The sequence below is a fragment of the Ambystoma mexicanum genome, chromosome 12, assembly GCF_040938575.1.
Source record: "Ambystoma mexicanum isolate Mex_15411 chromosome 12, UKY_AmexF1_1, whole genome shotgun sequence".
NCBI classification, from domain to species: Eukaryota; Metazoa; Chordata; class Amphibia; order Caudata; family Ambystomatidae; genus Ambystoma; species Ambystoma mexicanum.
Window position 1 is genome coordinate 42,684,093 of NC_090936.1, and position 25,720 is coordinate 42,709,812.

Consider the following 25,720-nt stretch of genomic DNA (forward strand, 5'->3'; position numbering starts at 1 on the left):
TATTTTTATTTATGGCTGTAATGGTATCCTGTGGTTTTTCCGATAGTAATTACTTCGAAGTAATTTAAATCGAAGTAATTTACTTCAAAGTAATTACTTTGAAAATACTTTTAATTATATAGGGGGTGTTGGGAAGCGGGGACGATCGTCCCAGGCCCCCAAGAGGTTTTGTATGAGGCGGAGGCATCTGAGTGTGTCGGAGGCATCAGAGTGTGTTGTAGGGGTATGGGGAGGTTATGGGAGGGGTTGATAGAAGCTGAATCAGGTGTAGCCTATTATATATTTGGGTACAGATTGCACTGGGAATGAAACAGCATCTTAGAAAATAGCAGCCTTTTTTTAAATTGAGGCATAGCACCACGCTGCAGCCAGGGCAGTAGGCCCGGGCCCAGAACATAGAAATAAGTGTGCATGTAGGGTCAGATTGCAGCATAGGCAGCAGTGAGGAAGGCCAAGCCTACAGAGATTCTTAACCCTCCCATTGTTTCATACTATTAGCACTCATAGCTCAGAAGGAATGCGCCCTGCAAGGCCATGAGGGGGCCGAGAGCTCCCTGTGAAAAGTTATCCCACGAGAATAAGGGCACAAGCCTTCGACCTTCACAAGTCCAAAACCTTAGTTATTGTGCCCTCGTCCCAATACCCCAGCATTCCAGGGTTCCAGCCTGCCCCAGACCACTGACCATAAAACCATTACACTGTCCATCTATCAGGAAGATAACAGCAGAAAGGTGGTATCACAACACCCTGGACCCCTGTGATGTGTGCTGCGAGGTGCCAAGGGGTAAAGTAACAAACCTGAAACCAGGGTGGGAAGATTTGGGAAGGTGCTGACGCGTCTGGGATTGAGCTGGGGTTTGTAAGTTATTGTGACCGCGAAAGGTATCCTCTGCACCCATGTCTGCAGTACCAGGTGCACATTAGGCCACATGTAGGGAATGCAATGATTTGTGGTAGTAATTGCCAATAAGGAGCATTGCGCCTGATGACGTGCAAAGAAGAACCCCACTTGGAAGAAGATAGGAGAAGGTGGGACCACTAGCCTGGTATCCTTTATGGAGCAGGCGGGATATGCATAGGTTTGCACCAACCATCCATCTCAATCTGTAACCTATGTAATGTACGTCACTCATGACACTGTGTGCCTTTATAACTTGTTGCTTATGCTGCTATCGTTAGAGTGCTCCATGGCAGCAGAGTCCTTTGCTGGCGTGTATTTGTCTTTTTATGGAAATAAACCTTGTTCCTGCAAGAGGTGTAATTGGCCCTTTTCCCTAGTAGGTTGTTTTCTGGTGTGAGTGTTGAGGGGCTTCTTTACAGGGGTTGTTGGTTAAGGGATTAAAAGGTGAGCGGAGGGGCTTGGGGGTAACGGTACTAGTGTAGGGGAAAGGGGGATTTGGGGTAGACGGAACCCCCAAATAATAAAGCAAAAAAAAATGTGAAGTGATTTCTCGAAGTATTAATTTCGAAGTAATTTCCGTTGGAAAATGACATGGAAGCAATGCACTTGGTTAACCTTCTAGTAGAACATATCCAAAGCACAAGTGAATGGGAGCACTTTTTGAATTAGGATAGATAGCACCCAAGGTAAGGTTTTCCCCTGCAATGTTCCCTCAACCAACAAATAATCGAATTCTGAGTGGACAGAAAGAAGCGGCAGGTAGTCGGGGATAAGAGGCAACAAACGGAATCAAAATCCGACCATCCCTCACAAAATAAGAGGCAAAACCCTTTGCAAAGGCCTAAAATGACGCTCAGATTTTGAAAAATAATGAATTATATGTGTGTTAAATAATGATATACATATGTTTTATCACAGTATTAGGGATGTTACTTCACTATCAACCACCAGGAAAGTTATCACAAAAGCATATAGTTCACAAAACTGATTGAAATTGAAAACCCAGTGCAGCCGAATTCACACATGGAAAAGTTGCATTTTTTCTGGTTTGCAGTTTTAAATGTAAAAACGTTTTGAGAGATTTGGAGGGGGAAGGAGGTTAGTTTTTAGGAAAATGGAGCAGTTAAAATAGGAAATCGGTTATAAAAATGAAAGGCAAATTTTACTTAAACTAAATTATTTAGACTATATTATTAAAGAAAGCAACAGTATATTCAAAGATTGATTCGCAACGTCAACCTTTCCCCGACGAGTTCTGATCTATGTGGGAATTAATTTAAATTATTCCAAATATTACCATTGAGTTACAAGATAAGAGGAAGGAAAGAATGGTGTTAACACTAGGAAACAAGAACAAGGTGCACAGAAAATTTGAACAGTCTAGACAAATTATCAGGGTATGGATATGGTTGCTTAGAGAGTGGCACAAAAATAAAAGTCAAGATGGGGTAGTGTCAATTATGCATACAATAATGGAGAGGAATCAACACTCTCCCCCGAACCACAGAAGCCGAATAAATTGGACCCTCCCACTGTGGTTGGCACAGGCGCCTGATATTAGCACACAGGACACCACGTGGCAGCCAATGGGGGGGGGAGTTAGGGAGAGGTTGTGGATGGGGTGGGGAAGTTAGGAACACCGGATAGAGGGTTAGGGATCTCCTAAATTGGATAGGAAAAGGGGAAGAACAGGGAAAAAACCCTCCCTATCTATAACCTGGTTATTGACTCATATGTAACTCAATTGCAACCTCCTGCAACACCTACCCACCATTTACTCTTGACTAAATACCAGATTCAGTAAACACACCTTAGTACTTGTGAACATGCAGCATGGACCAATACATAAAGCAAGCAATATGAACACAAAAAACAATGGAATTATATTCCATATATGAAGGACAAGACACATGGCCGTTGGGCAAGCTGAAGCAACACATAACACACATAGTCATAGTACCCGTGCCCCAGAAAGGTGAACACTTGTAGCGTTTTACACAAACAGCTCCTACTGAATGACCTGTAACATATTTTCCCTCATTCCTGATGAGTTAACAGCACTCAACATTTTGTCATGGACACATTATGATTGCACAAAGCGGATGGAAATAGGAGCAGTCCCCCATTTGCCCCTGTGATAACATAAGCGGTTTCAGTGTTCACAGTCTTGCAATTTCGCCCCTCTAAATACACTCTGCCTCCACCCCGCAACACAAACTGTACTTATCTGAGCTCCGAGAGGCTATACGGGACCTCTCGGAGGAAGAAGAGAATGCCGTGATTAGACCACCATCTGTCTGCCTGCTTCTTGCTCACGCACAGCTTCCTTACGAGCAGTAGAATGTCAGCCCTCCATACTTCTTGTGGATTTGTTCCCCATCCAGCTTTTCCGCACCCAAGGGAAAAATAAGCCACACCTGCGTGCGTGCCGTTGCTTCCTTTATGCTGCCTTCAATCCAATGCAGCTGGCAACACGCACATGTATGACTACAGTTCCTCCCACGGAATGCTGGGAGTTGTAGTATTTTTCCTACATTCACGCAACCACCAGCCTAATTAGCAAACCTTGTCCTCCCCTTCGGCTCCAGCCCTTATTCCTGACAGTTAGACTATGTGTTATGGGATGGGGAATACTCAAAGTCTGCTCTTAAATTTGGGATTAGGAACAGTCAACCGGGTTCTGGACTCCAGGGCTCGGGTCACCAGGTAGCAGCAGACTCTCCTAGCAGAACAACAGCTGGGCCTGTCTGGTCACTGGAAAATCAGGACAGCTGGATGGCAGGGTTGCAGCGGGCATGCAGTTAGTGGGCAAAAAGCCAGGCTGGTCTCAGGATGATTCCCAAAAGAATACCACAGCTTTTCCCATTTGTTATTGGGATTTTTAGTGAGATTTCTGGATTGAGGCCTTGCTGTGATGGTCAGCAATGCTTTGGCCTTGCAGTGGGATGTGGAATCTGGCAAGATGAATGTTGAAGATCAGGAACGTAGGCACAGGAAATTCAGGAAAGAGTCTGTCTGGAGTTTTGTCAGCCACCTTTTTTATAGAGCATGGTGACATCATAGAATTATACGGCAGGGCAGGCTTAGCTAAGCACGCCTTTAAACAACTGGATTGGTCAGGGGTGATAGTTGCTGCCTTCCTATCAGTTGGTTGGATTTCAAGGGCATGATGTCAGATTTATGATGTGCGTTTTACCATGTACAGTACCTCCCACAGTTACTTTAGCTAAAATCCTGTTTTGCCATAAATGGCACATTGGTACAGTTGGGGCATCTTAACAAATTACATAAATAGATTACATATTTTATTCAGAACATGCCAGTCGAACTCTACAATTTGTAAGACATTGTTTCACCCTTCTAATAATTTTAGCCATTTGTAGTGTGAAATATTCGGCCTAAAATTGTATAACTTTACATGTGTGTATGGATTATCATTAGGCATGTCAGTATTGAATTTTACATTGGCATCATGTACACGTTCCTTGGAATGCCCAATTCTCTGCCATTTCTGTTCCCAAGGTGGCAGTGAATGCTACAATGTCTTAAATTAAAACCCACAAAATTTCATTAAAACTGTTAACTTTTTAAATTCCTGCAAATTTCTGTTGCAAATATAACTGTCTTTAAAAGTTTCTGAATAAAATAGCCTTTCAAGGGGATTGTGTCCTCTGACGTATTCCACATCTTTGACAATAATCACCACAGCTGTGCTGCTTCGGAATTTTTTTTTTGCGTAGGCGTCCTACGTCGATGATGTCGATACGCTGTCCCTCGAGGGCCTCCGTCGACGTCACCGGATGTTAATTCTAGGACGCACGACGTCCGTAGCCTCAGTTCAGTTTTTTCCACGAACGTGTTCGCTTAGGAATCTCGGCGCGCCTCGGTTCTTCTACTTCGTTTGCTAAAATTGAGAAAATGTCTTCGTCTTCTTCTACCCCAAAGTCGGGCTTCAAAAAGTGTCAGGACTGCAGTTCCAAAATGTCCATTACGGACCCGCACGACGTTTGTCTGTGGTGCCTCGGTGAGAGCCACGCCACCGACGATTGCGATGAATATCAGTCCCTGACTTCGAAGGCCTTGCGGGAGCGGAAGAAGTTGTTGTCGGTAGGTAGGGTTGCTAAACCCTGTAAGTCGAAATCTACTGGTCTTTTGACCGACGATTCGAGGGGTGATTCTCTGCATCGGCGTAAGTCCAGAGGGTCTCGTTCTAGGAGTGGGTCCCGCCATTCCTCTGCCTCTTCAAGGCATTCACGGAAGCGCCGTCACCGGTCGCCTTCCCCGTCCTTGTCAGAGGACTTTGCCAGACGGCGGGTGGCTTGTCCCACGAAACACTCATCGCCGGCCGAATGGGATGAATTCCGCTGGCAGATGATGGCGATTTTCGAATCGCATGGCACCGTTCTGTCCGCGCCTTCGAGGGCAGCTAGCAAGGAACGCGCTAGAGTGACTGCTCGCACGCCTTCGGGCTCGGGCGGTCGGCGCAATCATTGGGAACCGTTGCGGTCCCGATCAGACAAGGATGATCGCCACCGTACTCAGTCCAGGTCCCCGTCCTCGATGCCGTCGAGACCGTTGGAGCATGTGAGGCCTTCTAAGAAGGCATCAACGCCATCAGCGCCATGTCCGTCGAGGGACTCTCTCGAGGCTCCGGCTCCGAGGAAATCATTGGCGCTGAGGCCGTCGAAGGACACGCTCGGGGCTCCGGCCTCGAAGCCGTTGTCGAAGTCGTTGGCACCTCGGTCGACGTCGACACCACTTCCATCGGCGCCCTCGACGCCTTTTGATCAGAATCTACTGGAGGTGCCCCGGAGAGCTGTGGAAGCTCTGTGAAAGGCTCTCAGCAAGTCTGTATGGCCTATGTTTGACCCATCCTCCTCCCAGGGTGAAATTGTTCCAACCATTGGGGCACATTTCAGAGGTGGAGGAAGGGTCCGAAGAGGAGGGGGTTGTGCCTCCTGAGATTCCTGATGACCTGTTGTCTGGTCATAGCCAACGGGAAGAACTTTGTCAATCTTTACATGACGCCAGTGGTCTTGATACCTCTCCGGAGGTTGAGTTTGGCAGGCCTGAGCCTGGTACACATGCTGACTCATCGTACAGGCGCCTCATGTCGAGGGTGACTGAGTATTTGGGATGGTGGGCTCCATCTGCTGATTTGCTGCAGGATGATCTTACAGACATCCAGGATCAAGGTCCACCCACTGACCCGGTGTTGCCATTTCATATGGCGTTGCAAAGAAGGGTGGCGGCGGCTTGGACTGCTCAGAAGGCTTTTCTACCGGCTGTGCGAAGGAAGAATGTCCTGATTATGACGGACAATAAGGTGGCCATGCACTACCTCAACAAAAAGGGGGGGCAGGGTCACTCCCATTGTGCAGGGAGGCGATGCAGCTCTGGTTCTGGGCCATCCAGCAGGAAATTTCGATCTCAGCAGTTCATCTGGCCGGAGACAAAAACGCGGCGGTGGACACTCTGAGCAGGCAGAGCGTGGTCTCTCATGAGTGGGAGCTGGCTCAGGAAGTTCTTTTGGAGATCTTCGCCCTTTGGGGAACCCCACAACTGGATCTCTTTGCCACCAGTGTCAACTGGAAGTGCAAGAGATTCTGCTTGCGGGAATTTCCTCCAAGATGAGCCTTAGGGGACGCGTTCGTAGTGGAGTGGTCCTTCCCACTGCTGTACGCATTCCCTCCAGTCCCCGTCATTCCTCAGGTGTTGCAGAGGTTTGGTTCCCAGATGATCCTGATTTCTCCGGCATGGGCCAGGAGGGCGTGGTACCCGGACCTTCTAGACATGTCCATCTGCCCTCCATGTCGTCTTCCCTACCGAGACGATCTGCTCTCACAGGAGGGGGGTTGAGTTCTCCATACAGAGGTCAAGTCTCTCAGCCTTCATGCTTGGTAGCTGAAAGGCTGAGATAAAAGGATTGGGACCTTCCTGAAGACGTGATGGAAGTGTTTCTTTCGGCCAGAAGGCCCGCATAGAAATCCCTGTACCGTTGCCGTTGGAAGAAGTTCTGCGACTGGTGCAGGGTACAGAATGTGGATCCTTTCCAATGTTCCATTCCTTTGGTTTTGTCTTTTTTGCTTTCTTTAGCCCATAAGGGCCTGCATGTGGGTGCCATTAAGGGTTACCTGGCGGCGCTGTCCATATTTAAGCGCTCGTCTGAGGAATGTTCTTATTTTAAGATCCCTTTGATTTCACAGCTTCTAAAAGGGTTAACTAATATGTTTCCACCGTCACCTTTCCAGGTGCCGAGATGGGATTTGAATTTGGTTTTAAAGTTCCTAATGGGAGCTCCGTTTGAGCCCTTACATTCTTGTCCATTGCGACTATTGTCCTTTAAAGTTGTGGTTACTTCCACACGCAGAGTGAGTGAGTTGCAGGCACTTTCCGCCAAACCACCCTTCACTGTGTTCCATAAGGACAGGGTTGTCCTTAGGGTGCCGCCTTCCTTTCTTCCGAAGGTTGTGTTGGCATTCCATATGAGCCAGAAGGTAATTGTTCCGGCGTTCTATCCTCCTCCACATCCTGGTAAGGAAGAGGAGAGGCTCCATAGGTTGGACCCTAGGAGAGCTTTGAGTTTCTATCTCTCACGGATGTCCCCGGTCAGAGTGGATGATCAGCTCTTTATTGGTTACGCTGGAAGGCGTTTAGGTCAAGCTGTTTCCAGGCAGACCTTATCTAGATGGATCATGTTGACGATCTCTGAGTGTTCTCGTTTGGCGAGAAAGGACCCTCCAGTAGGCTTACGGGCTCATTCTACTAGGGGTATGGCTGCCTCCACTGCCCTACAGAGGGGTGTTCCGATTCGCAATATTTGCGAAGCATCCACATGGGCCTCTGTCCATACTTTTGTGAAACATTATTCCTTGCACTCTATCCATGGGCATGATTTGGCCTTTGGTAAGGCAGTCCTCTATTCTGCAATTTGATTGGGCATTCTAAATTGATGCAATTGTACATTATTTTCCCACCTCCATACGTTGGTACTGCTTTGGGAGTCTGTCAAAGATGTGGAATACGTCGGAGGACACAATCCCCTCGAAGAACAAGTTACTTTCTTACCTGTTAACGTTCTTTCGATGGGATGTTCCTCCGACGTATTCCACATCAAACCCTCCCTACCTGCCCCTCTACAGAATTTCTTATGCGATTGCAGCTTACGTTTCCGCAAGGCTTTCTGTAGTCATACTGGCAGGAGATTGGCGCCACACGTTCTGGGGAAAAAACTAGAACTGAGGCTACGGGCGTCGTGCGTCCTAGATATAACATCTGGTGACGTCGACGGAGGCCCTCAAGGGACAGCGTTTCGACGTCATCGACGCAGGATGCCTACGCCGAAAAAGTTTTCCGAAGCAGCACAGCTGTGGTGATTATTGTCAAAGATGTGGAATACGTCGGAGGAACATCCCATCGAAAGAACGTTACCAGGTAATAAAGTAACTTGTTCTTTTAAACAAATGGGCATCCTTTGTCCTTAACTGGGACCATATTTTTCTCTTCAGCTACCTCAAACTGTCACTTCAGCCCAGTGTGGGGAGGGGTTTTCCCAGTTTGATTGAAGGTTTATGGCCGCTTCCACTTCACAGGTTGGTGTCCCGGAACTTCCATTGTAAGAGGCCTCAGCACAGATGAAGGTCTGCCAAGGTAGCAATTATCACTTGTGTGCTATTGCATCTGCTGTGAGGGACCTCCTGTTGCTGGTAACACCCAAGCAGAAACCTATTTGTCAAGTGGGGTCTCCTCCTCCCCTGACTCCTCCTCACCTGTATGGTCAGGTTCTTCCTCCACCCTGACTGAGCTTCTCTTCTTGATCTTCTTCTCTGGCTTCTTCTTCTCCTTTTTTTGTCGTAAATAGGGCCGCGCTCCCTCGGCCGCCTCCGTGGTCTGAATCTAATAGAGAACCGGAGGTTACCAGAGGAGCACGCCCTAAACGGGGAAAAAGCCGTATAGGCAAAAAACCCCGATGGAGTCAAGACCGTAGAGATGAGAAGCTCCGAGGTCTTGTCGAAGACTTGTTGAAGCGGAACGTTGGTCTGCCAATTCCAGCTATGGAACACTCTGGTATGGAATAAGGAGCAGGTTGCTGGATTCAGCGTGCGGGGATACCGCAGGTCTTTTCGGTATCACTGGCCTCCGTGAATAAACCGGCATAGAGAGTAACAAGCCGAATTATACGGAGTGGTAGAGAGAAGGAATAGAGGAAACACAGATAGGGAAAAGATCAGAAAAGATGCAGAATTACCCCAACCGCGCTAGCGGTTGTACACGGCGGGGCAGGGCGAAACGCAAAAGTAAACACTGATAAGGAATACGCGTGTAACGAAGTAAACGCGTAGTGGAAGCTGAGACAGCTTGGATAGATCCCGATCACCTTACCTGAAGACCTGAAAACACCACGAGTGGAAAGGCACAGAAAAAAGGCAAGGAACTAAGCTGAATAGAGAAAGCGAGTCACTGAAAGGGACTGGCAGCGCTGGTAGCAATTCGATACAACGCGCCGAGCGCTAGTCTAATCAGCAGGTTATAGAAGTGGGTGGCCATCTTGGAATAGACTAGACCGTAAGGCTTGCTTCTGGCATCCATGTTAGTAGTACCTCCATCGATGGACAAGCTTCCAGGGCTGGTGCATGACACTATTTGGGTCTGATTTCCCCAACTGCAACCAATGCAATTTAATTCCTTATTTTATTTATTTTTGTTATACATCAGAATAAAGCCTTGTTGAATAAGATCTCCCATATATGTTTCACAGCACAAAACCCCTTCACATTACTATATAAGGGCAGGGCCTTATCCAACATGCACTTTTAAACAAGTATTTTTCTTAGTTTGCAAAAGTACTTTCTAAACGTGTGGTGACTACATTTTCCTTGCAAATTTGATCTTTCTCTTCCTTCTGAATTCCCACATTGTTTTGTAGCCAGAGTTAGCTTCTTGTATGCAGCAATGGGTTAAAACACAGATGCACTGGGGCGTGGCCTGGAGCGCCATCCATGAGGCTGCTCCATTAATGGCCTCCGTGCAGGGCCTGCAATTGCTGCAATTATAACTCTGTTCCTGGGTACCCAGATGACGGATTGAAGAACCTCTGGCCACCGGAATGCCTGGGGCATGGATGGCAGCAATGGGTGCCCTTAACCCGCCTGGGTTTGCCTGAATGAAGCCGAAGTCTGAAGCATATGCTCACAGGGCGCGCAATTCAAGATGGCGGCCTGGCTCCGTGCGACGTGGAGGAGGTAGGGTCGTTACCCAAGCCTAGCCACCTAGACCTGCTGGGGAGCCATGGGAGCAGCTACTCACAACGCCCACACCGCCTCCCTGATCGCCTGTAGCGACCGAAGTGAAATCGATTCCCGAAGCTGCTGCGCCCCCCCGTCCCCGGTTTGGGACCACGACTGGAGCTGGAGGAGACCGCCAGATCATTTCGGAGCCTCGGCCTGCCGGCGGGGCTCTACGCACATCCTGGTTGCGAGAGCCTTGGCTTTGGCGGACCGCCTATCCGCTATGACAATGCCCCAGTGGTGGCCATAACACGGCGGGACACTCCTGATGCTCTTCTCCCCTCACCCTGCATCCCGAGCCACGCATGGTGGTGTGCCCCCAGTCCCTGGAGGGTAGCGTAGCCACACGCGCCCAGTCATCACCTAGGTGTTGACCTCAATTGACGCAGAACCCGCAATATCAACACACATCCTCTCACAACACAGCACGGTTCAATTTTGAATACAAAACATTATTTTTAAAGGAAACCGCAATAATCTGCAATTTAAAATGTTATTTTTATTTTACAATAAATGCTCCAAGAACATCTGGCGATTGCCATATTCAACCACAGTGGTAATTTCTTTCTTTGTTCTCGATCCACAAAGGTTTATCGTGAGTCACACGGTGTTCCTTTTGGGCATTAGAAGCGCATTGGACGCATCCATGAATTGCAAGGCTTCGGCATCAGCTTGGCGCTAGGCCACTGTAAACGATATCAGGTTGGTCCTTATTGCTGGTAGCGCGCAAGGGCATATCGGCCTTGGGTGATAGTCCCAAAACAGCATCATTGTGATCCAGCCATTTAAGTGCATCTGCAGCTGCTGGCTAAAGAAGCCATCAATTGGTATGTGGAATCGATGACATTCGCAGAAACGCAGGATGTAGCTGTGTAGAAAACATAACAGAAATGTGTCTCAGTGAACGTTCTTTATTCAAATTTATCAATTTACCCATTAATTCTGCACCGTGTGAAAACTAATGATGAACAACAACGTGTAATAATGGAAACACAGAGAAAACATTGAGTAAAGTTGGAGTCTTCGATGTGTTAAAGAGGTTAGTGCTATGGGGTATGTTTAGCTCGCAATGGGATGTGGAAGTTGATGGAAGAATTCAAAGAACACATAGATGGCATTTTAACAGAATATTAGCGTAGAATTTGGCGATGATGGAACCTGGGGGATCCCAGATGTGGACCACGTGCATTTCGGTGCTGGACTGGCCATTTGCCTGGGACAAAGACAAGTACACACACAGGTTGTTTTTGCATGTCGTTGCAATATGCCACAAACAAAAACCCATTACAATGTAAGCCAGCAATAACGGTCAGATAATGAAAACTTTACTAGTTCGTCTATAAAATCGTCTATAGTAAAATTTACATAATATTCGGCATTTCCATTCTCTCGCCGTAACGCAGAGACTCCGTTCAGATTAACACATTTTCATAAAATGAAATTACATGTTACTGTGTCCAGTTTTGGAATGGTGAGCCTTATCATATTTCACGGTATTACACACCGCCGTTCATTCATTCCATTCGGAATCCTCCCTTTCTTCCAAGGCCGAAAAACAATCGAACCTTATACTGTCTAGGATGCGTGGGTGTGCACAGCTCACAAGCAAAATTGAAACGCTGTGACCTTCACTTAAAATGTGAGCGAATAGCCTACCAGACCACAGTCATCTGAAATATTTTTGAAAAACAAACAAACTAATTGTTTGTTGGCATCCACCAATGCTGCGCAAAATTTCTAGGGATTTACTTTTTTTAATGAAAATAGTTAGTTAGTTTACTTCTAAATGCCTTATTTTTAGTGTCCCTCTGGTGAGCTGCTCACTCTCCCAGCGCCTCGCACAGCAAACACCAAACACCTGTCAGCTCAGCCCGTCTCCTGTTCTCAAAGCAAATCAGCTAATCATTTTTGCAAGTAGCGAGTCTCGAGCACTGACAAAATGTGCTTGCACGAGAATGTCAGAGCAGGCCCTGCTCCAACTCTAGTGGACAATCAGTCTCTGCTCACTGACTCATGCCATCCCCAACCCCCTCCTGCCAGGCCGCCGTCCCCTGAACCCATGACCCCTGTTCCCTTTGAACGCATCTGGTCCCCAGACCATACCCCCGCACCACCTCAACTTCGCCTCCCATATCCCTAATCAGGAGTGGTCATATATTTTGGTAACACTGACACCTATCCCCACTGCGTTTGAAATCGTAAGACTTCGAGGGCCGCAAATCATAGATCAGCCCCTCCGATAAGGCATCCAATAGCAACGACCCCCAACACATGGCTCCATAAAAGTATAGGTCAGAGTGCACCTATTTCTCACCAACAACCACCTTTGATGCATTGTTTTGCTTACAGTCAGTGGTTCTTGTGTGGCAAGTTTCTTATGTAGCCTAGGTCTCATTCCTTTGTGGGATGCTTATTTATTCAGCTATTTGGACACATGCATGGTAAGGCAACTGCAGAACCCCAAAGTTGCTTTCATGCTGATATCCATCTGACCTTCTGCCGATCAGTGAAGGAGCCACAAGAGCTTGACGAAAGCGGGACGTGTGAAAGCACAGCGTAACACTGTATGGCATCCTCCAAAAGGCACTTCTTGCCAAATAAGTTGACAAAGAGAATACATTTCAAAAGACAGTTTGGACGCTTTATTTGGACACTTTATATAAACATTGTTGAACGAATAAATAGTTGCTTATTATTTGTACTGGGAAGTGAACTGTTCCACAAGGTCTGCTTTCTGTGGGTAGGGCATGTTTGCAATGTTTTTCTGGCAATGTATGTGTCCTAGGAATAAAATCATGTGCAATTCCACAAGTATGTATGTCCAACACAGTCAAAGTGAGATCTTTCACAAAATCGAATTCCATTTCCTGGTATATTGGCTTGGCCACTCATTGTTTGCTTCTTTTCGTAAAGGCCATTGTGTAACGAAGCATCCCATAGTTTCCTGCAGTCCTCGATTGTTCTCTCCCTATGTTCTCATTATGAGCTAAGACCACGAGTAATGTCCGAAATTGCCTCCCGTCTATGCCGAAATGCAATCTCTTGGGCCTGTACTTTAGGCGCATATTGTGGAACACCTCCAAATCTCCCGTGTGACAGAATTCTGTGAGTCCCTTCAGATCTCTTGATAGAGTTTTATCAAACACGATCTTCTCAAGAGTTTTGTATGGAGGTGAAGATGGAACAAACCACTTCTTCTTGCGATCCTGCTCCTCCGATAAAGGTCAATGTGCACATAGGTGAAAATGTTGGTTCTCTGTCCATGAGTGAATGTTGGAACAGTGGTGCATCAATGAGCGCCATTTTTCAAGTAGAATTTCTGCAGAGCCACCACAAGTTTTGGAGCTCCACCAAAGATGGTTGCTCAAAGACTGGGACCACTGTAAAATATTTTCAGAACCTTCTTTTTTAACCAGCAGCTGTGATTTTTTTATTGATTTGATTTGGCAACGTGCCATACATCAAATTGATGGTGAATGTTTGGAAAATGCTCTCGCATGGCCTTGGCTATTGAAACATGTCTGTCGGTGGCTGCAAGGTCTATTTGCATTCCCCTCGATTGGAGATCTTCCAGGGATTTTATAAAACCATGTTTCTACATGTCTACTGAGGATTTACATTCGGACACCTGCACGACCACTGAACTCAAAATTCTTTTAGTTTCCATGTCCTGAAAGTGGTATGTGCAGTACTTTGCTGAAAATCCGGGGCTGTCATACTGTGCATCGCCAGCTAGCCTGAACCGTTTGTCAGAGAATGTCCTTTCAATATACATTTGTTCAACTTTCCAGGTTTCACTAATAGCGGGGAATAAAAATTTTCTTTGATACTTATAGTACTGCGTTTTAGCAAGGAACTGAAGTTCCACAAATTGACAGAAGCTGGACAACCTACTAAAAGTAGAGCCACTGAAAAGTAAAGCTGATGCACACAGTAGATTTCCAGCTGGCACTTTGCCCAGCATCGGTTGAGCTGACCATGAACATGTAGCATGGAGCAGGGCACAGGTTTGGATTTTCAGGTTAGTGCCTTGTGATACACAAGTCACATTCACCAATGGATCCCTGCATACTTTCCCCCTGACTGGATGGATACATTTCAGCATCTGTATAATCTCTACCAGGCAGCTGTCGAATACAATGTATTTGTGTTCCTTTATTAGACTATCGTCCTGCATTAATGTGGTTTATGACTCAACTGTGATGGACATATCGGCCGAAGAGGACACACTGAAGTCGAGATCTTTGGCTGTTTCCTCAGTCAATTGCATTGAGGCTTCGTCTGCTATTTCAGCTTGTGTTATTTGCACACGAATTGGAGAAACCATCAATGTCGATTGTTTATTGGGTGGCCCTTTTTTTGCGGGTGTAGATTGTGTGAAGTAGTCACTAGTAATTCAAAAGCATCTTGCTTATATTCAGTTTCTTCTTCATCTTGTCGAGTTCTCACATTGTAGCAATGGTCCAAAAACACTTTGCTTGCTTCGCTGGATACATTCCATTCATTTTCTGGCCATTGGGCATAAGCATCTCGAGTCTGCTTATTGATTGGACTACGTAATAATAATAAATAGTAGTTGCTCCATGATGAAATCTGTTTGGCAAGCAGCATCTTTGGTTTCATTTGTTGTCTGTGTCTTCATACTTCGTTTTCTTCTGGGTCTCTAGGAGATGGGTTGTAAAAACATATTCAACGTAAATCCAACATACAGTATATAGCACTTTAGATTAAAAAAAAAAATGTATGATGACAACACCAGCCCTAACCACTTTTTGTAAACGAAATTGTATGTTAGTTACCCTTGTTTTCTTGATTTTCTGTGAAACCGTGTTCTTCACTGTAACGACCGCACCAGCAAGCTGGTCCGCCACCTCTGATCCATGTGCCTCCTCTTGTAACTCCCGACCTTGTATACATCCCTTGAATAGAATATTCATTAAAAAAAGTCAATCGTTTTTTAAATCAAATTCTTTCCTCGCACAAATCGCTTACATACATACCCTCGTAAAATGTGTACGTCATTTAGCCAAAATATACATTTCTAATTTCTCTGTCACAGGTTTCCCACTTTTCTCACCTGAGTTTGCTGCTTGCTGGAATTCTTGGGAGGAGTCTTCTTCCGTACGGTTCGGGTTTTGTACAACCCCGCACGGCCGTCTTCGGCTTCCAGCGTTCGCTCAGCTTCTATGTCCAGAATCAATAGGAAACTCCAGGAAGTCCAGGATTCGAAGGAGGTGTACTCGGAGGCGGGTACACGGAGTCCGGGAAGCAAGACAGGATAAGGAGGAAGAGGATAGTAGGAGGAAGCGGGGGTACTGGGAACCAGGAAACAACAGAGTTCAGCGAAGGTGAACTACAGAGCACATGTCTAGCCACAGCAATCAGTATCGTTGAGACGCGCAGGGCCGCGGGGGCATGGCTTCTTTATAGAACGTGCTACGTCGGATGTGAAAGCTGGTAGGCAGCGTTCTGTGTTTAATGCCCATGTTGGAAGTACAGCAGAGTGTAAGCCCCGATGTGTCAAGGAACAGGAGGTCCAAAAGGGGCGTGTCCGACGGTTCATGACAGCATGCCTCCTCCGAAAACCCGTCCCACCGGGTTTGCCAGGGTGTATGAGATGGTACCTTCAGAGTAATCTGGGGGTATTTAAGTTTTAGATTGGTTCCCAAGTGCGTTCACTGGGAGGGTATCCCTTCCATTCAACCAGGTACTGGAGCTGACCACGTTTGTATCTGGAGTCACATATTCTGGACACTTCATATTCCAGTTGATCATTGACAAGTACAGGATTGGGCCTTAGGGTAGTCCGGGAGGACTGGATGTATGGTTTCATTAGAGACGTATGAAAAACTGGGTGAATTTTCTTCCCGGAGTCTGGTAATTTGAGTCGGAAGGCCACTGGGTTAATGATCTCTTTTATGGGAAAGGGCCCATAATACCGGGGAGCCAGTTTATTCGGTCGTAGATGTCGGGGCAGTAGTTTTGAGGATAGACAGACCTTATCTCCTACTGCGGAGGAGGGACCTGGTCTTCTCTTGGAATCCGCATAATGCTTGGCATGAGTTTGGGCCCTTGCTAAATGCTCTTTGGCTTCCTTCTGTACATTGATGAGTGTTTCGAACCAGGAATCAACTGTAGGAACAGGTGTAGGATGTGGGAGGACAGAAGGTAGCACCGAAGGGTGAACTCCTTGACTGCAGAAAAAGGGGCTGGTCTTGACAGCCGAGTGATCAGAATTGTTATATGAAAATTCAGCCACAGGTATTAGACGTGACCAATCGTCCTGGACCTTGGTAGTGAAACAACGAAGATATTGTTCCAGGGTTTGATTCACACGTTCAGTAGCCCCATTAGTCTGTGGATGATACTCTGAAGAGAGGGCACATTGGATTCCTAGTATCCGGCAATTGTGTTTCCAAAATTGAGATATGTATTGAGGTCCTCTGTCTGATATGATCTTGGAAGGGAGTCCATGAAGTCTAAATATGTGTTCCAGGAAGATTCCAGCAAGTTCTGAGGAAGAAGGTAGCTTATATAATGGTGTAAAATAAGCCATATGAGTGAATAAATCTATGGTGACCATGATAGTCGTGTACCCCCTGGAAGGTGGTAATTCCACAATCAAGTCCGTAGCAATAATTTTCCAGGGCCTTGTTGGCAGTGTGGGCTGAAGTAGGAGGCCTGCCGGTCTTTTGTTATCATGTTTGTTTTGACTGCAGACTGCACAGGCTTGGATGTACAGTCGTACGTCAGTTTTCATTCTCGGCCACCAAAATTGTCTTTGTAGTAGATGGAGGGTGTTTGTGATGCCACGATGTCCGGAGTGAAGGGTATCGTGGCAGAGGGTTATTATCTTTTGCTGTAGTTTCTGTGTGGGGATGACTAAACTTTTATCCTTGAAAAGATATCCGTCCTTTGTTCTCAGATTCCATCGGTTCTTTCCTGAATATTCTTTCCATAGTTCAGAGGACTGGGTTTGTATCCGAACATCGTCCAGGAGGCTGATTGCTTGAGCTACGAATATCGTATGTGGAAACATCTTAGGGAATGACTGGTCTTCAAGAGTTTCGTAGTCGGGACGTCGAGATAAGGCGTCAGCAATTATATTCTGTGTTCTAGGGACATGATGAACTGGTACTGGGCAAAGAAGGCCCAATGGGCTTGACGGCTATTCCTACATTCCAGAGCCTGTAAAACTTTAAGATTCCAATGGTCCGTGCGGACCTGGACAGGATGTTTTGCTCCTAGAAGTAGATGACGAATGTGTCTCGAATTACGTCAATGACACAGGCGGGTATTACTCGTCGAACGCGGTGTCCAAGCCTCCCATGAAGCCACCGTGTAAACGAACGATAGGCCACCAGCCTGTACCACATGTGGAAGAGAAAGATACACACTGTATTTAAATGAATAAGATAAGTGTATCACATTTTAGTTGCAATTGCAATCTTGTATCCTATGGCATTGTTGCCAGTACAAATGTTAATACACGGATCAATCGACTTGGGCTTTAAAGTGTAGACACATTACAAAAGTGACCAACTATGCATTCCATTACATTTGGGACACAGAGAAATATTGTTTCTTGGTTGTACGTGAAAGACACAGAACGTGACCACTATGATTTCCCCAAATCGCGAGAGATGTGTTGAATTGCCAGACTACAAACATTTGGCAGTGATACATCAAAGTTAAGACAATATAGGAGAAAAACATGAAATGTTAGTGGCTTAAGTGACATCACACCTGGAGTACACTTATTCGTTACTTGGATTGCGAGGGCGAACTTTTCATAATTCGCAACACAGACCTTGTGAGGCAGGCTGCCCTTAGGTCATGCAGCTTGGTAACGCATTGCGGCCATGTCTCGCCTACCGATATGTAGTACAAGCATCCAGAGTTTTCTGGGCAGCAGCAGTTCCCCTCCTCGGTTGGCATTAGCACACACCGATTGTAGGTACACCGGGTGGAAACGTCATCCATGCGACTAGGCTAACTGTCTCCATTGCACTAGGTTCCTTCTACATTGCTTTTCAATCTTCATTCTTTTTTCATAGTGAAGACTGAGAAGTGACCAAAACATCCCAGTCACAAAGAAAGAGATGTCAACTCAATGTAAGGTACCTACCTTGTTGTAAAAAAAGGGTTTTGTGTGCTCAGTATCGCCAGACCACCTGCATTTTTCCTTTCGCTGGTGCTAATGGCAGGAATGACTCACTTGGCAGGCAGACCCCAGCCAGAAACATCACCAAGTTTGCATTAAGTGCCCTTGCTGGGCTCCTGCCCACTTTTGGGGCAACAGGTCGTTACCGGTTGATACGGCCCTACAGGCCAGTAGTATCGGCCAAATAAATATTTTATATATGCATTTTGTATGTTGGGCACTGTGGATGATGGAGGAGTGTAAATAACAGATTAATGATTAGTAATCTAGTTGATATTCCTGCCAACCGATAACTTGTGAAATGTTGCGGTTTTGTCATTTGTAATGCCATCAGCACCCTTGATCGCGTGATTTCCTTTTTTAGTCTTGTTGACCTATTCATAATTATTTATTTATAAATATGTGTGTCGTAAGGCCAGGAATAAATTAATTTTATATTGAATATTCCTAAATGGGATTTCAACTCCTCTAGGAGCATTAGTGTTTCTTAAATTGGGCACTTCACCTAGCGTAGTTATGGCGATATCCAGTTACGCTGAAGGTGCTTGGTTTATCAGAACAAACTATTGTACATTTATTATTATTTGATCATAAATGACATTTTTAAACTTTAAGCATTTTCTGTGCTGTCTATTTCCAGCTGGTATACATACACATTTATTATGGTGTTTATCTGGATTGTATTTGGTAGTTTATAACAAATTATTCCAAATTGATAGGCTCATGTTTTCGATTAGCTATATATATTGTCAAGATATTATGTATTTATAATTTATTTTATTCTGTATGCTGCTATTCTTCGTTATTGTGTGTTCTATAGAAATGTATCCTGTCTAAATAAAATAAAACTGAACATTCATTCTTATTAATGTTTTTGACTCTGATATCCCAAGTTCAAACTGATTTAGAAATACGTTGTGTGCTAACTTACTACAAGAATCTGATCATGAGTATAAATGATATCAATTAACAGTGTCATATTTGTTCTTTTACCATTTTACCACAATGACAGATTTAATTTCATCCAAACTTAGCAAATATCCCGTATAAGCAGAACTGCTGATTTTAACAACTGTTTTCTTTTCCTCCTAGGGTATTTTTCCAACGAGCTATGTTCACTTGAAAAATGCACATGTTAAGAATAATGGGTAGGTGACTGAAAATATATAATACCACCATTCAATTTGAAGGCTTTTGGCACAGTGCTTTGTGTAATTGTGTGAATTTTGGCTGTCATGTTTTGGGAGAAAAACTTTATATCTATCTATTAAGTTCTTATATTGTGCCATACACCCATGGGCCTCGAGGCGCTCACAAGACAGTTAGAAAAAAAACCAGAAATGGCAATTACAGGGGAAAAAGTTACTCCAAGTCAGTTCGAGTGCATAGGAGTCTAACCTGTACCTAGGTGAAAAAAAGGTGTTTTTAGTAGTTTTTTAAATTGGGCACTTGACTCACGACCCTTTAGAGCAGAAGGAAGCTGATTCCAAAGACTCGGGCCCAGGCATGGAAGCCTGAGCCTCCAGTCCTTTTGAGCAAGACTTGTGGTTGCTGCAGGAGATTGGGCCTGTTTACAAGTCTGGCGGTATCCCTGCTGGTGCCACCGACAGGTTGCCGGCAGACTTGTAATACTTACCGGCGCCTGGCTTGCCGGTAACCCTGGCGTTCTGGAAAGTCAGGCGGCAGTAAATTGGAATTCCCCATTCCCATGGAGTCCCACAGGACTCCATGGGAATGCGGAACACGGAAGCATCGGCACCGTTCATAACAGTGCCGGTGCTTCCGTTATGGCTTGCTTACCATGGCCGCTGTGACCGGCAGGGCCTGCCCTGTCGGGCACGGCGGCTCTGGCAGGCAAACCCGTAGTGTGCTGGTCCGGAAACAACGGTGCCAGTAGGTTTACTGACACCGTTGTTTCAGGACCGGCACACATGTATTGATGCCCATTGTCTTCGTTGGAGCAAAGAGTTTGCCTAAAGGGAACTCGAGAGACTCTGGCTGAAAGATAATTAGGAGATTCATCTGTCAGGCATTTAAAGACTGGCAGGGTGTCTTTAAACCTAATTCTTTGACTGGCAGGCAGCCAGTGCAGTCTCCGTCGGGCCTCAATGACATGGGTCAGTCGGCCAAGACCTCAAACGGCCCACACTGCTCCATTCTGGATCACCTGTAGACTTTTTACATTTGCCAGAGAGGATCCAATGAGCAGGCTATTGCAGTAATCTAATTTGGTATTAATGATAGAAGCTGCAATCATGGCCCTATTGGTCTCAGAGTAGTGTGGGCGAATTTGACACAATAGATGCATGTAATAGGAATTGGCAGATTTAAGGTGTAAAACATGTTGCTTAAAGGAAAGATGGGAGTCAAAATAGACCCCAAATGTTTTAACATAGTCGGAGACCTTGACGATATTTCCTGCGATAGAAACGCTGCTATAGGATGGGTCGAGATAGTTTTGATTTGTAGGTGTGCCTGGGATGAGCAGTTCTGTTTTCTTATTATTCAAGGCCAGTGAGTTACTGGCCATCCAAGATTGTATTGCATCGAAGATTATATTTACCATTTCTAGATCTTTACTATAGAGGCCTGATAGTTCAATCACAATCTGTGTGTCATCTGCGTAATTGGCAAAATGAATGCCCAGAGAGGATAGCCGGTCACACAGAGGCTTTATATAAATGTTAAAAGCAGTGCCAGGAAAGAGCCTTGCGGAAAACACCACAAGTCAGAACCGCTTTTTGAGATTGTGCGTTGTCCTTAGTTACAAAAGCGGTTCGTGGACCAAGAAACAATCTGAACCAGCTTGCTGCAGAGTCGGAATGCCTGCCAACCTTGATCTATCAGCCAAAATATCATGATCAACCAAATGAAAGGCGGCCGATAAGTCAAGGAGAAGTAACAATGCCTGGCCGCCTTTATCAATTATCTCTGCGATGTTGGATTTGAGATCTAGTAGAGCGGTTTCAGTTCCGTGATTCACACGGAACCCAGACTGGCTAGTAGCGAGAATATTATTTTATCAAAGCTTTGATAATGGTTAAGAGTAAGTTTGTCCAGAATTTTCAGTAAGAAAGGGACGTTGGTGATAGGCCGAAGTTTCCGGGATCACTGGCATCTAGATTCTCCTTTTTTTAATAGTTGTGAGATCCGGGCCTCCTTAATGCTATCTGGAACAGAGGCTTCAGCGAAAGACCGATTAACAGGGTTACCCAAGGCACAAGAGAAAAACTTTAGTTTGAATCACCAAGCTTGTGTTTTTTTGCATAACAGAACCACATGTAATTTAGTTAATGATTCCCATTTGTCTTTCCTATTGGTGTACCATCTGTGTATTATCGGTCAAATGTGCACTTTGTGGTGTAAATAGTGAAGGGGTGTTGAGGCTGGTTTTACCCCCTAATTCCTGCCCTTCTGCTCTTTAAAGAGACCACAAATCCTGCGCTCTGCCAACTTTTTCATGCAAGCCAGTTCCAATTTAATTTAGCATGTCTTTGTTTGATATTACCTTTTTAAAATAGTATACTGTCACAACAAAAGCCTAAAACCAATCAAGTAATGTACGGGAGAAATCCTCCCTTAACATTATGAGGGCCTGGCCCTTATTGGTGGCTCAGAGTGGCATGATAAAAAAGTTGATAGGGGGTGATCCCAGAGGTTGGGCATGGGGGGCTCTCGGCTTACCTCCCATCCAAATGCAAGCACATCTGTATGCTTTGTTGAAAAACTAAATCTCTTTTTTAGTGTGTGTATATGAATTCCGAGGTTATCCAAGTGGTTGTGTTCATTGGTGGAATTTAGAAGATTCCGAGACAGGGGGGTGCCTTTTTTAGGCCTTTTCACTTTTACCATTTTCATTCCCCCCATTTCGCTTATGTGAACGTAAAGTCAGCCTGAATTCAATAAAATGTGTAACATTTATATGGTCTTTTTACAGTGCAAACCTCACTGCAGAATTATTTTTTTTTACAGCACATTTTTTTTCTAAATCTTTGCTGCAAGATACAGGGGTTAGGTTTGCGTGAAGCAATATGAGTCGGCGAGGGTGATGTATTTGTGTATGCAAGGGATCCCCATGAATTATGGAACAAAGCATTAGTAAAAAACTTGCTGTAAAGAAATCAGCAGTAAAAAATTGCGCTATGAAAACTCAAGGAACCGGAGCAAACATATCAAATGTCTGTAAAGGCTTGTAAGCCCTGTTCTAATAAGATCTGTCCTTTAGCATCAATGCTCTTCTACAAGTGCATCAGTCTGCCCAAAAACACAGTCGTACGCTTTTTCATGGCTTTAGGTTAATACCTTTGAACATGTCCTTAATGGAGGATATTTTCCACTGGGCTGTGCCACTGCCACACAGATTTCTAGTGCTCAGTGGTGACGATAAATCCTGAAATCCTTTAATGGCTTTCTGCATTTTAGGCCTGCAGTATCAACAAGATCCTCTTACAGCATCCCAAAAAAGAAAAACAATTGATAGTTGGGACTCCTTAGGACGCTCTCTTCCGACACAGCGGAGCAAGGGGAGAATAGGGTTGGGTGTGGGCAAGGTATGTGTAGGAGGGTGTCACATGGCTGAGTGAACACCTGACCACAGGCACCAGAATAAGCTGAAAGGGTTTTATAAAACAAAAGCAAAGCAATACTCGTACGTCCCGTCTCCTTTCCTCCATCCTTGTGGGCGTCCCCCAACATGGGGATGGTACCGGAACATTTGGCAGTGAAAAATAGAGCTTCCCCTTTAAATTTAGTATAGCGTGCAGGGGCGCAGTTTCGGGCATGAGAACACCCCACCCTCTGTGGCTTCACCATAGTTGCTTTTTCTGCATGGACGTTGTTGGACCTGACAGCCATCGTGAAGGCCCTTTTTAGCTTTCCGCTTGCTCCCTGTTGTTTTTTCAATTCTTATTTCACTTCCCTTCAGTGCCTCACCTCCCCGGTGCATGTCGGCCGCAGGAGGCTTCACGAGATGTGCCTCTTGCGACCGCTTGTTCCCGGCCTCGGACCCCCATGCACTCTGTCTTGAGTGCTTGGGTCCCGGCCACCGCTGGGACTCATGTGCGGCCTGCAGCGCTCTCGGTCACAGGGCATTGACGAATCGTTTGTCGTGGTGGAGGGAGATCTTCCACACTTCTCGTCCTCCCCACCTTAAGGACTTTGTCTCCGTGACCTCTCGTCAAGACAAGGTAGGACCTCTGTTCAGCACCGCTCCACAACTTGCAGACTCCTTTCACGGGGTTCCCATGGATCGGGGTTCCTCATATTCAGGTTCAGACAGGCCCTAGGCACAGACCTGAGGACTTCCAGGCTACTGGCTCCTAAGCGGAGGGGTTTAGGGACCTTACCATGCTGTCCTCGGAAGGACGATCAGGTTCGTCCTCTTCTTATACCGCAGGGGGTAAGGGATTGTTGAGTGCCACATCCAAGAGTCGTTCCTCTGCTAGATCCAGCACCGCTAATGGCACAAGTGCCGAGGGCTCCCAGCCTAGCAGAGCTTGTTCCAAGGCCGTCATCCAGGGCATTTTCACTACCGGCCATACGGCTGAGGGCTCAGCACCTACCACAGGGATCTCTGAGGTCGACGCCTCTGCTTCAGGTGCAAGTCCCAAGCTATATCCTCTTGTGTCTGAGGCCTCTTTTGGCTCAGGGTCTCTGCTCCCTCCTGCCCGGGGCCTGGTGCAATGCTCCAAAATGGCTGAGTGGCACATGGCAGAGCCTGACAGGCAGGTGGCCATATTGGATCTGACTCAGGGCCAACCAGTCTTTTCACCCATCGAGAGGGCTTTGCAGGACGATTCCCACCCCTTCCCTCAGGCAGCGGAAGCGGATCTTACGGCTGCAGGTTTTTTTTTTAAACAGTTTTTATTAGCCATCACTATTACAGCACGTACTGTGAACATTGACATCATGAATGGCAAATTTGAACTAAACAACTAAACTCCCCATTATACCACCCTCCTCCCCCCACCCTCTGACTACAACCATTGCCTTAAAGCCTTGTCTGGTTTCTGTGTCCACAGGTCCCTACAGCAACGAGCACCAGGCACCTCAGTGCTTCGATCAGTACCGGAGGCCCAGCGCCTTGGAGGGTAGAGCTCCTAGGACCCAGCAGCTAGTGAGGACTGCTTCTTTTAACACTTCCTCTTCGTCATGTGTTCCCCTCAGTTGAAGAGGCTCCTGACAGATATTGTGAAGGCAGTCATCTAGCAGGTGGTTCCGTCCCAGCCCCCTCCTCTGGGTATTCCCCCCTGTTCCTCCTACACTCCTGGTGCTGGTCCCTCCTCCGGTTCAGGCTCTACCGGTCGTACTGACCCCTCTACCTCATCCTGTACCACCAATGCCTCCCCCTCAACAGCCGTTGGACTTGTCTGCGGCTTCAAACCTGCGGCAACCCCTCCGACACCTGTGTCCCAAAGCCCAGATTCCCCTCGGCCTGTGAAAAAGGGGGGGATGATGACGAGGACGCCCAGGACGATGATCCCTCGACATCTGTTGAGGCCTTTCATGACCGCCTCCATGGCCTCGTGGGGTTTTTGGGGGTCCCTCTTCCTGTTGAAGCCCCCCAGGAGTTGGGTGTGCTCGCATTGGGGAAATGCATCATGATCCGGTCTGGCATCCCACTCCAGAAGGATGTAGCGCGGAAGGCCTGGGAGGAGCCCAGGGCCAACGCCCAGATGAACAGGAAGTTGGACAGCAGGTTCAGACTGACAGACAGGGAGCCAATCCTCCTTGTCTCCCACCGGCAGCCCCATTCCTCAGTGGTGGCCACGGCCTCGTAATATTCTCAACCATCGTCTTTGTCGTCTTCCTCCATGGGAGCCATCTCCAGTTGCCTCTCCAAGGAGGACAAAGTCCTCGAGTCCTTGGGAAAGCGCTGTCTGACAATGAGACAGCCAGGCGGCTTGATGAAAAGTAAAAAGGGTCTTTATTCAGACTTTTCAAAAATGATAAAAAGAAAAGAAGCTTCAATCAGATTTTTCTGCAGTGTCCTTCTCTGTGCTTATGCTGGGTTTCTTCTTTGATCCTTGCAGGGAATGTGGTAAGGACTTCTGGCAAGACTTCTCCTCCTAGTCCTCATACGCCCACCAGCCTTCAGCAGCTCCTGATGTCCTGTCTGGTTCAATCTGCAACAAAACCAAGAGTGAACACCCTCTCGCCTTCCAGCGTTGTCTTTATATAGGCAGTATTTAAAAGGCCAATCAGTGTTCACTTCCTCCGCCAGTCTATATAAACTCTCCCAAGCCCCGCCCCCTTTTCCCTTGAGGCATTGCAAGTTGTCTTCGACCTCGACCTCCACCCGCTCCCTGTCCCAGTCATCTCTGACAAGGTAAGTGCTTAGTTTCTCCCTGGAAGGGGTTTTGTGGGTCT

General features: G+C 46.3%; 1 protein-coding gene across 4 annotated transcripts in view; it reads left to right on the forward strand.

Annotated features, from left to right (window-relative positions):
- Window positions 1–25,720, forward strand: part of DOCK4 (dedicator of cytokinesis 4) — a 2,129,281-nt gene that overhangs the window by 414,514 nt on the left and 1,689,047 nt on the right. For all 4 annotated transcript variants that reach the window (XM_069627915.1, XM_069627916.1, XM_069627917.1 and 1 more), the window contains exon 4: window positions 19,445–19,500. In XM_069627915.1, coding sequence (XP_069484016.1) covers window positions 19,445–19,500 — 56 coding nt within the window. The remainder of the gene's footprint in view (window positions 1–19,444; window positions 19,501–25,720) is intronic.